We start from the raw sequence: 13234 nt of genomic DNA, 5'->3' as shown, positions 1-13234 counted from the left end.
GAAAAGCTGGCAAACACCCCAAAAGCAGGAACAATCACACTGGAGTTGGCCAGTCTTACTCAAGCCTTACTGCTACAAATCAACCATCTCCTGCTCATGACAGGCCAGGAGGTGGTACTGCAGTACCAAAACACACTCAAGCATCCTCCTGTGGCCCCACAAACTTCACCTTCACTGGGAGAGACGCTCCTTGCAGCAGAGGACTCTTCCAAAAAGCACTTCTTTCTCCTGGAAAAAAGTGGTTGTTCCTGCCTGACCCCATGGGAAGGGACTTGTGTTTCAAGAGCCCTCCACAGGTCAGTAGGATCTTGTACAGCAGTGATGCTGAGAGCAGCATGGCTCCACCAACACATACCTTACAGCCTCTTTGCAAACAGGCTTTTGTTTGAGCTTCCCAAAGTCCTCCAACAACCTTTGTGACAGCGCTCAGAAGGATGTCGCCTCCCAGGCATCCATTTTAACAGCAGACAACCAGGACTCCTGAGGGGTGGGAAGTAACCAGGTGGGAAAGAAAATGGATTAAGCCACGACAGATATTCAAGTACAAACAGCCAACTAAAACAAGCGGTCTAACCTGGCGCTGAGTATGTTCCCTCTTAGTTGTCAGGGACCGAAGTGTGTTTATTCATTGAGTTTTCAATACACCAGTCTATTTGATACGTTTTTTGACTTAACAAGTCTGCAAAAACACAGCATTTCTTACTTGAACAGATGATGTTACTATACGGGTATATTTAGCCAGTGTGATATGCTCCCTGAATCTCCATAGTACTTCAGTTTTATCCCTGTCTTGGTGAAGGATAAAGCTGAGTAAATATTTAGTAATAGGTAATTAATTCAAACACTACTTTTCCATCCCCTGCAAGACACTCATTCACTGGATGTTGTTCAAGATTCAGGAGTCTTTATCTTCTTTAGTTAGCTAGTAAACTATTTTCAGTAGTTTGACACCTGCAATATAAACAGTTTTGAATGGATATTTGCCTGGTGGGGTAGAAATACTCTTGTTTTCTCCCTTTTTTTGCTTAGAAATTTCCAAGAAAACATTGACTCCTGAGTGCAAGACACTCAGGGGAAGCAGTTACCCACCTCTACTGTAGACACTGAGCTTTGCATTTTATATTAAGAGGCTAGTGCCTGAGGGTCCTGGTCTGTAATATGGCATTTCACATTGCTCAGTCCCCGAGGTCACTGCTGTACCCAGCCAGAGCTCAGTGACTGCAGTCAGCTCCCACTGTGTCACTGCCAATTGCATGCTTGTATTCAGGGAAATGAGAGACACAAACCACATTTACTATACGCATGGAGTGTTTCCTGAACCCATTCCACAAATACAGTTAGAGAATTTGCCATCCGTTTTTTTTCTTTACCAGTTACTACCCAACTCATGTTATCATCTATATATGCCTACAGGCCAGAGTCTCTTATATGTGCCATTCACAGACAACAAATGTCAACATCATAAGCTATATAGAAACAGGCAGTTAACCTTATTCTCACAAGCTCTTCCATTCCTCCATATGACATTGACAATAAAAGTGCCTCTTTCTGATAAAGTGCTTTCTGTGCAGTAAATGAAACAGAAACAGCATAGTACATTTTACTACCTCAGATACAGCTGTGTTACAAAGGCACGTGTGGTTTGGCAGTGTAATCTTTTACTCTGATACAGTACTAAATGGCAAAGAAAGCTTCTTAAGTTAATCAGGTCTTAATTTAAATAAACAAGTCACCAAAAGATTAACCCAAAATCCTCAATGGAATCTGAATGCAAAAATAATCTGCTTGCAAAGTTCTGGGCCAAGTTCATAAAAGCAACTGCACTGGGATGAAACTGGGCCACTGACCCCCTCATTGGCACCCCATAGAAAAAGATGGCAATTTTCTAAAACACCAGCAAAATCATTTCTAGCTCCACTAACACAAACAGCAGTTTTGGCATCATCACAACCACATATGCTAATACTGCAGGTGAGGAGAAAAGGAGGAGGTGGCGGCAGGATGAATCCATTTCTGTGATGGAGAGGAGTCAGCTGAACCCTCCAGGAAGAGACCTGGACCTACCTGAGCCAAAGACAACTGATTTCACAGCAGCAGCAGAAATCCCCCCAGCAGAACCCTACAGGATAGGGAAGCACTCAGGGAGAGAGCAGCAGTCCTGTGGTAACCTCATTGCAACAAGCCGCAGCTCTGAAAAGTGGGGCTCCTTGTAGCCTGTCACTTACGTGTGCATAAATATCCACATGTTCAGAACCTAAACAAGTGATAATAGTAACCTAACAACTCTCATCCCAGGCACAATATTGTTATTTTATCCCACAAGGGTAATAAATGACCAAACCATGGTGAACAAAACATGCCAGGCTGGAGCCCATGGAAAGTATCTCTGGGCTGACATGCCATACATATATATCAAGTCCTTCAATAGACAGTCATTATCCTGCTGCTCTACAGACACTCTCTTAGTGATTTCAGTACAACTGGTACACACAAGTATTACCTTTTTCCCATTGCAAATCCATCTTCTTTCCTTATTTTGTCCCATGAAAGCTGCTGATAATCTCCCAAACATCTTCACAAAAAGGTCTGTTATTTTAAATGTACATTTTCCCATTCATTTCTTTACAACCATCTTTGCTAAGCTGAAAATTTACACTGAACTTGAGTTAAATAAAATCAACACATTAAAGAAGAACATGAGAATATCCACAGAGCTAAAATCTAGGGTAGAATAGCAACAGAGAATATTTCTTCATGACATTTCCCTTGCCCTTGGTTGAAAATGGTTCATTTGGACAAGACAAAACTTAACAGTTCTTTTGCTTGCTTTCGTGTTACTCAGCCCACGATGAAAATAGGTACAAGGAGACCAGGTGATGACTAAAGAAAAACATTCTATTTAATCACAATATGTACATCCAAAATAGAAATTACAAAGCTGCATTTCAAAATGCATTCACAACACCACTGTGTGCCAGATGCAAAGCTCTTGTGAGCCACTGGCAAAAAGGAAGTTCCAGCCACGGACAACTTGTCAACAGGCATCAGGTGAAAGGAAAGCCAGAAGGGCAGCAGGGTGTGCAGGGGCAGGAAAGCAGCTCACACAACTGGAGCTCTGCAGCCACCCTTCACATTCATTCACTCCCTACTCACCTCTCCCACCAGCTCCCAACATCTCCCATGTTCCAGCGTGGTTTTGACCTTTCTTTCCTGACCCGTTGTGCCAGGTTAACATTAGACTGTTTCCTACATGATTTCGTATTGTTTTGCACACAATGCATTTCAAAGGTGAGATTAGGCCCATTAGCAGTATAACCATATTTTACATTTGGGCAAGCATTTTAGTTTATATTGCACTGAAACTGTCTTTTCATAGAGAAACTTGCCTGAGGTCACTGAGGAGGCCTGTGGGAAAACAGCCCCTGGCTGCAAAATCCCACTAACTGCAGGATCACCACTTCTCTCTTTCATATTAAAGTAGAAAGAAATTGATATATTGAATCCCTCATTGTTACCTTCCTCAGGTTGCTTCACTTTCTGCTTCAAATAGTCCTCTCTTTCTTTATGTTCACCTTGGATCTCAATTTTTCCTCACGTTAGAGACACGTTATCATGAGCAACAAGCGCTAAACTCCTGTTCTCAGACTGTGCTGCTGGTGACTTGGAGCAATTCTACATCAAGTACAAAGAGTACCACTTGCAGGGGAATATGAATAATACCATGCTGCTGCTTTAGCACAACTACATTGCTGCACAGGAAAAAAATGGCCTAAGAAACAGTAAAAAAGAAATAAACTCTGTATCTCCTTTTCCTTCTGCCACTGTTCCCAGAGCTTAATGGAATTCAAATATAATGAATATAAGTGATTAAATAAAAAGGCAAATGAAGTGTCTTCTTGGTCAAAATCAAGTATAGCATCAGTCTGGTATCTTCCACGTCCTCTGTTAGGGAATTAATACTTAACATTTAACATTTCCAAAGCGCCGTCCATCAATTGCCTTATAACCTGACACTTGCCAGGCCTGTGGATGGCTCCATCACCTCGGTGCAGGAAGTTTCCTAATGCTAATGAAAACATTCAGCCTTTCTATGGCACAAATGCAGGTTATTTTAGTTTCTTCCTCCCTGCCAGGGAGCGCAGTGGCAGCAATCCCTCAATCCATTCATTGGCAGCCAACATCATCTCCTGCCAAAAGGCCACCTCCTCTTGTGTGGAGTCCATCCAGTCCACAGAGATACCATAGCTCAAACCTGAAAAGAACAAGAAAACAATGACATTGGGAATGCAAAAGTACGCAGTGGGATGGAACTGTTGCAGGTTGTGTCTGAATGTAAATGGTGCCGACTTCTCCTTGGCAAGTTGCACCTTAACCACCTCCTGTTCTTCCTGCCGACAACCTTCATTTTACATCAGAGTTCAGAATGGAGGCAATGCAAAAACCACAAAATGCAAGAACCCTGAACATCACCTGCCAAGGAAAACAATGGGATCAAACCTTTCTGCCTTTTCCAGAATGGAAAGAAGGTCTAAGAGATTTGGGTTTTCCTCAATCCTTTTGGAAACCCTTAAGGATTTCCCTTAATCCCGTAAGAGAAAGGATTTTCTTGTGGACAGGGTGGAGTATTTGTCAACATTCTCTTGCTCTACATTTTATTTATACAGGAATCAAGCATATGATAGTGGAAAAGTGTGTATATCAATTCCAAGTTGATTATTCAACCAGATTTTCACGTGCCAACTACTTGTCAATGAGATAAAGGTCTGTTCTTGCAGTTGGTATTTTTATATCTTGCTTATGTGCTTACTTTTGTTGTCCCTTCCCACTAGATAGTTCTCAACCCTCCTGGTGAGAAAGAACACAAGCAGATCCAATATACATAAATGCAAGGCAGACCTTCCAGCTGTTATAAGCCTTTTCCCAATACCCTCAAGGAGCACTTATCCTTTATTACAACATTGTAAAATCTTCTCTTTGCCTCTCTCAGAGAACCCTCTTGCTTAACAATCCATGGATTAGAAAATCTTAGATATCCCACTTATAAAAATACAAACATGAACCTCATGCCATCAGCTCCCAGAGACAGTGATATCTCCCAGTAGAGCAAAAGACACCTCTGCTGAGGTCTTTCAGCACTACATCGCCTAAATGAAAACAAAACACCTTTAGTTTACTGTTACCCAACAGTAACACCTTAGTGTACATCCAGACAACTCCATTATTCCAATCCATGATTTCATTCCAGCTGAGGTACTCTCAGTACTGATTACCAGTTGGATCAAGTAGTACAGCCTGCCTGGTTTCTCAAACATGTTACCAAAGCATTTCAGGGAGAAGGTGATGTGGACAGAGTCACCAGGTGGTGCTGTCCCACATGGCATTCAAGTTCCTACCTGAGCAGCAATATAATGTTGCTTTATAACACAGCCTGTTTTCCTGTAACAGCAGTCTGATGGACCCAAAGGAGATTCTTGAGCTTTGCTAGACCTTAGAGCTGATGTTGGCAGAAGAGGTGGGAACAGTGGGTTGCTATCATGGTAGCATGGCCTCCTCCATCCAAGACACAGTACAAGTACCAAGACTCCCTATCCCTGGTTTATCTCCGACAGGAAAATGCTCTGCATCTTCCCATTATATCCTGCAGTTCAGCAATATGGTAACAGTATTCATTTAGTGTAAAGAATATCACTTACCTGTCCCAAGGCCCAGCCTGATTCCTCCAAGGAAGTGGTTGGTAAGTTTTTCATGATCCCACACAGTCAATTCAACACAAGCATCCTTTAGATCCTCTGTATGAAAGCCATCATATACAATAGTGTGATTGAAAACAGGGTTTGTGTCTCTTTTTATGACTCGGGTCTTTTGGTAACTCTTCTTACTGGTGTCTGGAAGCACATAGCTTTGAGAGGAGAAAAAATACAGCATGTAATACTGAGTTTCACCTGACATTGAACTGTTCCTGAAAAATTCCTTGGTCTAAACAAGCCTCAGTTCTGAAAAAAGGAGGATTTCGGTCTCAACCTAAGAAATCGCTGTGGATTTAATGGAAAATGTTCACAATTCCTGGGTGAAACTTTTGTTTTTCTTTTTAAAATTTCATTTCAAAGCAAAACATTTTCAGAAAAGAGGTTGCTTGCTTTAAAATTCCTGCTTTTGGCCATTGCTTTTTTCTTGCAACCTGACTTTTAACATTAAAAAATGCACATTACTTTCACAATTTTCTATTTTCATATATTTCCATTGCTTAGATGCCAAAGGGGGCATTTCAAAATGGTCAGCTGGGTTTCTGGAGCAGCAAATCTTTTACCAGGAGAAATCTGTAAGGATTTTCTGGATTATTTGCAGCATCTTCTCCCATATAACAGGAAGAACTGATGTTGCAGGCTCCAGAAAACTGCATGTACTAAATTCTGGAGGAGACCAAAGCTGGATGCAACCATCTGTATGTCAGTTCTATCAAGCTCCTAACAAATTCCCAAACCTTTCATGCAACCTCATATCAAAACTTCATTCCCACTTCCTCTTCTTACTCAGGTGTTATTGAGGCAAATCACTGGGTGAGTCACAGACAGTAACTGACCAAGAACTTTATCACAGGAAGGATTTTCCTAATTTGGCCATAAGTGAATAACAAGAGCAATTCCCTCCTAAAAAGCCCAATGCAACATGAAGGTTTTACAGTATGGAGGCACAGCAAGGTGAACCTGAGAAATGGGAAGAAAGCACACAGCTCTGTGACCCAGGACCAAAGCCAACACCATGTCTGTGCACCTACCATTTCACAAAGGAGTCAACTCCAGAAGGACGCAACTGCAGCAGGTCCTTAACGTCTTTGACCCAGATGTGAACCTCACCAGAGGGAGGATTCTTGGGACCTGCCATTTAGGAGAAGAGAGCAACTGTCATGCCAGTTATCCAACAATAAGTAAGCAAAATGACAGGCTTCCTCCCCAGGACCTGAGGGAACAGCAACATGACTTTCCTGCATACTCACTCCCTTGTGAGCCCTGTACCCTTCTGCCTGGTTGCCACAGCACTACTACCCTTGCAGCTACAGAGGGCTCCTGACAATGTGCTGGTGCTGCTTTAAAACAGGAAAGGAGAAGGAACTGCTGGACAAACCCAGTCTTGTGCCACCCCACAGTGAGAGGGGTTGTGTGTTGCCCACAGTGCCCAGAACACCTGAAGAATTTGGATTTGTTGAGGCCTCCTCTCTCCCCCCAGCACAATCCTAATAAATCCATATGTGAAGATCAGATGTAGGCTGCAGCCTACACACTTTACCTAGGCTTCCTGGAGGGACATACTTAATAGACAAACTCATAACTCCTCGATGATCCACACCATTAACAGCAGAAAGGCTCTGAAACAGAAAAAGTTATGATTGACTAAGCAAGAGACTGTGTAAACATAGCAACATAAACAGCTTTTGAGTTCAGTGGAGGGGCACAAAGGGACAAACTCTGATTTTCCATGGCTGAAGCAGCCTGTTCTCAGGGCAGCTCCTTTCTCTGTAGCTTTGTTCTCAAACTCAGTCCCTCAGAATCAAAAGCCTGAGCATTCAGAGCAAGGTTGCCCTTTCAGACATGTCCAAATGGACATAATTAAACATTTTAGTTCTGAAAGACAAATGTCCTTTATTTTCTGAAAAGGGATCTCAAATCAGACTTGTGAACCCAGAAGGATGCAGGAAGCTGTACAGGCTTGACAAAAACTGGCACCTGAATATTTACCTCTCAAGCCATGTTCAGCTGCCTCACCTATTGCTCTGCTGTCTGTTTTAAAGGGATGGTCTTTATGTGAGGAGAGAGAGAGGCAAAGCCACGTCAGAGTTTCTGCTGATTAGTGTCAGATCACATCTATGAAAGTGTCCCTACAGATCAGTCACCAAAGGAGACCTGTGAAGGCCCATCTGTGTTCAGAGCACTGAATTCTGCTCTGTCGTGTCCAGGGCTTGTGGGTATTACACTGTGCTCCCCTAGGTATAACACATGTTGTCCTGCTTCACCACACCTGAAGACCTCAGAGGAGTCAGGAAGAACTTTTGCCACCCCTAAGGGCTGCAGGGTTGAGCTAGGAAGCCAGACTGCAGTTGAGACACACTTACTCGTGGCTTCAGGGGGTACCAGTTGAGTTTCCTGTTGCTCCAGTCCCAGCTGGCCAAGTCTATTTCAATCTCTCCCAAAAAACTGTTACGTCCCAGTGGATCATTGTGCCAAACAGAGAGGTTTAATTTTTGGATCAGCAATACCATTTTCTCTATTTTATACTGGAAGAAGAAAGAGAAGTCAGGTTGTTCAAATTTTTCTTCCTTTCCCCTCACTTCTCTCCAACTGGAAATAAACTACTCAAAAGCTTGAATAAGCTCTGAGACATTCAAACCCATTCCACACATGCCTTAACAGATTGGCCTCATTCTGAACATCTCTCTTTTGTCCTGCAGTAGTACTACTGCCCTGACAGAGCTCTTCTGCTGAGTACAGGGAAATCTGCTCCATTCATCACAAAACCAATATTCTTTCAAGAATTATTAATACAGGCCTGGGCACTGTTAAATAATCCTCTAGGTTTTGATGAGCAAGATCACATAATGAAGACCTTCCTCACTAGTCCATGCCTCTTGACTGCATGCCAGGGAAAGGAAGAACACCCCTTGCTCTGGCTGAAGGCAGCACAGGCTGCAGGTCCCTATCTCATCCAAAGACCACTGTGCAGTTTTGAAAGAGAAAGCCTGGCCAAGGTGGCAGGACCTTTCAAGACCTGACCTGGTAGAGGTGCCTGCTACAACACAGGCTCTTAGAGCATGTATTTGTTCTTACCCCTAACACCTCATTGTAAATGGGATTCACAGTCCTCTTCTTCACTGAAGTTTTCCTCTTACCCATTCTAGCTTTGTCTGGGAGCAGGTAAGTTTTAACATACCTAGAAAAGAAAACAAACCCCAGTTGGGTATCATTCCACATTGCCAAGCTCTAGTAAGTGGACAACACTTGTGAATGGTGACATGGAAACAAAAGTCCCGGGTTGACTCTTTGAGGCCAAAAATAATTAAGAGACCTGCTAGGATATTAACTTTGCTTGAATGTGAAGTTATAAATACCACGGAAGATGGGTAAATGTCACCAACATTCAGAACAGGCAGCTGTCTAGGCAATACAGAAAGCCAGCAAGGCCATATATCCATTTTCTGAAACACCCATAACTATAGCATCTCTGTGCATTCAAGATCAAGGTTAAATTATAGAGGAGGAAAGGGGTGGACTGTCTTTAAGTCTCTCCCTCAGGGTTCAAATCCAAGCTCCTTTTCATCATCTTTTAAACTAGAGATCACTAACCTCTGTACAAATACCACTGTGCCCCTAACAGCACTTCTTTATGGACTTTATTTTCATATAGATATGTGTCGGCATCACCAGTTACTGCCAAAGCGTATTTACCATGGGGAGATCAAGGTTCACGTGGATGCAGAGTGAACGTGTTCCAGTCATAACAGGAACTGGCTTTGTAGTGATCAAAACTTTGTCAATCTGTCCATATTTAAGTCTGGCAACATATTTACTGATGCAAATCTATCCAAAACCATCAGCTGGGGAAGTCCCAGCAGTAAACATGCACCAGAAGTCTGAAGGAAGTAACCATGACATTGAAAAAGAGAAAACAAAACAAAGAAATCCTTCAGAACACAAATATCAGAAGTCAGAAGGCACTGAAGCATCACTCACGGGTCAGATCTGCCTTTCTTCTCATCCACGACAGCCAAGTCCTTGCACTGGGACACATGAACCTGGAACTCCCGGTTCTTCTCATCGTAGTCCAGAGCAAACTCCACAGTACCTTGGGCATCCACGCTCCCAAAATCACCACTGTAGACACTGAGCACACTGCCACTCACCTGCCAGGTGGAAGAGCAAGGTCAGTGGCACTGAGAGAGGCAGCCTCCTGACTTGGTTTCTGACCAAGGCAATAGTCTAAAAAGGGCACTCCCAGGGAAATAACCTGAGTTTGTGTCCTCATGTACTGTTGTGTCCTTGACAGAGAAACTGCCCATATGTGCAGCTGTGCTCGAACAAGCAAGGATTGGGGAACCCAGATAGGGTCTCACAAATGAAGGATGTACTACCCTAGACCAGGATTTAAAAACATTATTCTCCTGAAAACTCAACAAATGCAGATTTTTCATCCCTAAATCCAAAACTCTGGGGAACAGAGCCAAATATTACTGGGGAGGCCACACAAATCTCTTCCCTTTCCCCATGCTTGCAATACAAACAGCTGCTCTCCTGACCCAGTCTCATCACTAAGAAATATATCAAGAGAACTTAAACTATCTGGACATGAACTTATTCTTTACTGTAGATATAGTCACTCAACTTTAAAAATAGCTTAGTAAGAACCATATCAGACTAGAAATACAGCAAAAAGTATTACTACCTTGTTGCTTGCTCACAATGTGCGAAACAGAAACAGATATAGCCTCTGTCCTGCCAGAGAGAGCCCGTGTGCATCTGCTTGCCACAGAGGCATAGGAAAGTGAGGCCTCTGCAGGTGCAAATCAGGAGTTAGGCATCCAAGAGTCACTTGCTTTCCCAGAACAAATTGCACTTGCCCGTATGCTTTGGGCTTCTTTTTTCATGGCTTTGTCTTTCACTGGTAGAAAGTGATGAAGCAGAAACAAAACACAGCTCCAGAAAGACAAAATAGTTTTCTACTGCATCAATCACTCATGATTCCTGATGGGATAACATAAAAGCTAACACCATTTACAAAGCAAGTAATTCACTCTCTTGGCACCATTCTGGGCTCCAGTCATAGAACCACAGAATCATCTAGGTTGGGAAAGATCTATAAGATCATCGAGCCCAAACGTTACTCCAGGACTGCCAAGCCCACCACTAAACCATGTCACTAAGTGCAAAGGGATCTCCCCTCATGGCTGCCCCTCATGATCTCCAGTCACAGCCACCCCTCACCTACCTTCTCTTAGTGGCCCCACACTATACAGCTGCTGCCCCTACTCCTCATGGCCACCCCTCATCTCCCCTCAAGATCTCCCCTCATGGCCACCTCTCATGGCCCATGGCCGTCCCTGCTCTCCCTCACAACCTCCTCTCATCCCTGATCAAGAAACTTTCCCAGTTATTATCCCAATTCTCCCTGTCTCCCCCTCCTTCCTTTGGTTCTGTATTTCATTCTATTATAACCTACAAGAACCTGTTATGTATCTCCTCTCAGTCCTTGGAGCTGCATTTACCATCCCACCAGGATTCTCACCCCAGCAGAGAATCCTGGATGAGCTTTTCAACAACATGTGTGACTTAGACACAACAGGCTCATTTTAGCTACTAGACCCTCAAGACTAGGAGAAGGACTCATGTGGCCCAGAATACAAGGGTTTTTTTAACATACATTGATAACCTCACCCTACTAGCTTTGCTTCACATATATTCTTTAAATCTCACACCTCAGAGATACCTGTAATAACACAGCAAATTCAAGCAGTTTTAAGCAGCCCCCTCCCAAACACTGTCTCTAAGGAATCTTTAAAAAATACTCAACTAAACACTCTTTCCATCTTCCTTTAGAAGCTGAAGCTCTAAATCACACTTCTGCTGTCCAGCTCCACGTTCCCTTGAATATACTGATAAAATGAAGGATGAGCTCGCAGAGGGCACTTGTCTGCAGTCCAAGCTCTCTCAGAGCTGGACCACAAACATGTCACTTAATAGCTGTGTACTTCACTTCTCCACTTAGAAAAAGCCCCCCCTGCCTCTGCTAGCTGCCAGGCTTCAGAGCATCGGCACCTCAGATGGGGGCTGTTGCTTACTGTGAACTTGTCTAGCAATGACTCAGTGGGTCTGATTTCAGATGGTACCTGGAGACACTCCTTTAACACAAGTAAGTAATTAACCATCACCATTCTTTTAATAATGTACCGTGCAGAAACTAACAGGGTACTCCGGAGGCCACATCACCAGTATCAGCCTAAATGCAGCGTCACCGTGTCCGACAGAGAACCCCTACCTAAGCGAGATGCACAAGTGGAACACCTACCGAGGAGACAGATGCCATGTCGGAGGAGTGGCTGCCAACGCTCGGAGTCTTTTTGTGCTTGTTAAACTGGAAGCTGATTTCTGAAGCCGTGTCTGATTCCGTCTGCTCAGGAAATAACAAGCATCTTTCAGCTCTGCTGTACGAGCACTTTGCAAGGCTACAGAGAAAAACCAATAGCTCAGCAGAGTCCCGTTAAGCAGCGATTAGGTGAGGAGAGTGGAGGAGAGTGCAGAGTCTCCCCAGAGGCATTCCCTCCGACTGGCAGTGAACGTCATCATTAACTGCCTCCAAACAGAGCTGCATGCAACTGCCTGAGCTCCTGGGAAGGGCATGGAATAGTTTGAGACAGAGGGAAACACTGAAGTCCTCCAGGATAGAAGGGCTGATCTGGGTTATTTGGGGCTTTCTTAGGGTCATTTATTTATGACATAACCAAGGCATGCTCTAAAGCAAGTACTGTCCCTGCCCAGAAGAAGCATGTAATGAAACTCATGGCCATTCAGGGGATGCTGTGAACATTATTCCAGCCATTTCTGGCATCTAGCCTACCTCAGACAACAGGAGAGGAGAGGACCTGCTCAGCTCTTTGACTCTTTCAGGTTCAAGAAACTGATGGGGTATCAAATGAGGTTTATTGTAGGCTGTAGGAGCAAACAAAAAAGACATCAAGATATCTTGTTAGAGTCAGGAAAATATAACAAAGCCACATTTTGTCTAAGGGCACAAGAAAGGAGGAAAAACTTGTGGGAGGCACTGGAGTACCACCTACTATTGATGCTGGCCCCCCCAAGACAAAACCTTCTAGCTAACATCATAAAGCTGTTTTCAATGTGGTTTTGTTCAGTGTGTGGGAGGCTGCAAACTCCCTCTAGTGGCTAATATAATCCACTTATTAGCCTAAGGATGTGTATCTGCATCACTTTGCTTAGATTTAATGTAGACTAAAACCACACAGGCCTGCCTCATATTAAAGGAACCAAACATGCTCACATTTTCATCTCATAGTACACTGCTCTGTACAACAGAGCTGTAAAATACTTTCAACTACATTTTCACCATTGCACACACCTCTCAATCATTCTGCTAGACAGAGAGGTGGAAAATAGCCAGATACCTCAAAGAAAATAGTCAGGAAGCTTCATATCAACTTAGAAAGATGGTTACTGGACTGCTTAAATGCCTA

At 43.5% G+C, this 13234-nt stretch overlaps 1 protein-coding gene across 1 annotated transcript in view; it reads right to left on the bottom strand.

Annotated features, from left to right (window-relative positions):
- Nucleotides 1-2874: 2874 nt before the first annotated feature.
- The window catches only part of LOC101872296 (synaptotagmin-like protein 2), a 37105-nt gene continuing 26745 nt past the window's right edge, over nucleotides 2875-13234 (bottom strand). The window contains exons 9-17 of the mRNA XM_034064302.1: nucleotides 12601-12692; nucleotides 12052-12153; nucleotides 9723-9892; nucleotides 8820-8922; nucleotides 8108-8269; nucleotides 7285-7363; nucleotides 6776-6875; nucleotides 5694-5899; nucleotides 2875-4252 (exon numbers count right to left, since the gene is read on the bottom strand). Of these exons, the coding sequence (XP_033920193.1) occupies nucleotides 4107-4252; nucleotides 5694-5899; nucleotides 6776-6875; nucleotides 7285-7363; nucleotides 8108-8269; nucleotides 8820-8922; nucleotides 9723-9892; nucleotides 12052-12153; nucleotides 12601-12692 (1160 nt within the window). The 3' untranslated portion in view covers nucleotides 2875-4106. The remainder of the gene's footprint in view (nucleotides 4253-5693; nucleotides 5900-6775; nucleotides 6876-7284; nucleotides 7364-8107; nucleotides 8270-8819; nucleotides 8923-9722; nucleotides 9893-12051; nucleotides 12154-12600; nucleotides 12693-13234) is intronic.

The sequence above is a fragment of the Melopsittacus undulatus genome, chromosome 6 (assembly GCF_012275295.1).
Source record: "Melopsittacus undulatus isolate bMelUnd1 chromosome 6, bMelUnd1.mat.Z, whole genome shotgun sequence".
NCBI classification, from domain to species: domain Eukaryota; kingdom Metazoa; phylum Chordata; class Aves; order Psittaciformes; family Psittaculidae; genus Melopsittacus; species Melopsittacus undulatus.
This window is presented reverse-complemented; position numbering and strand designations above follow the sequence as displayed.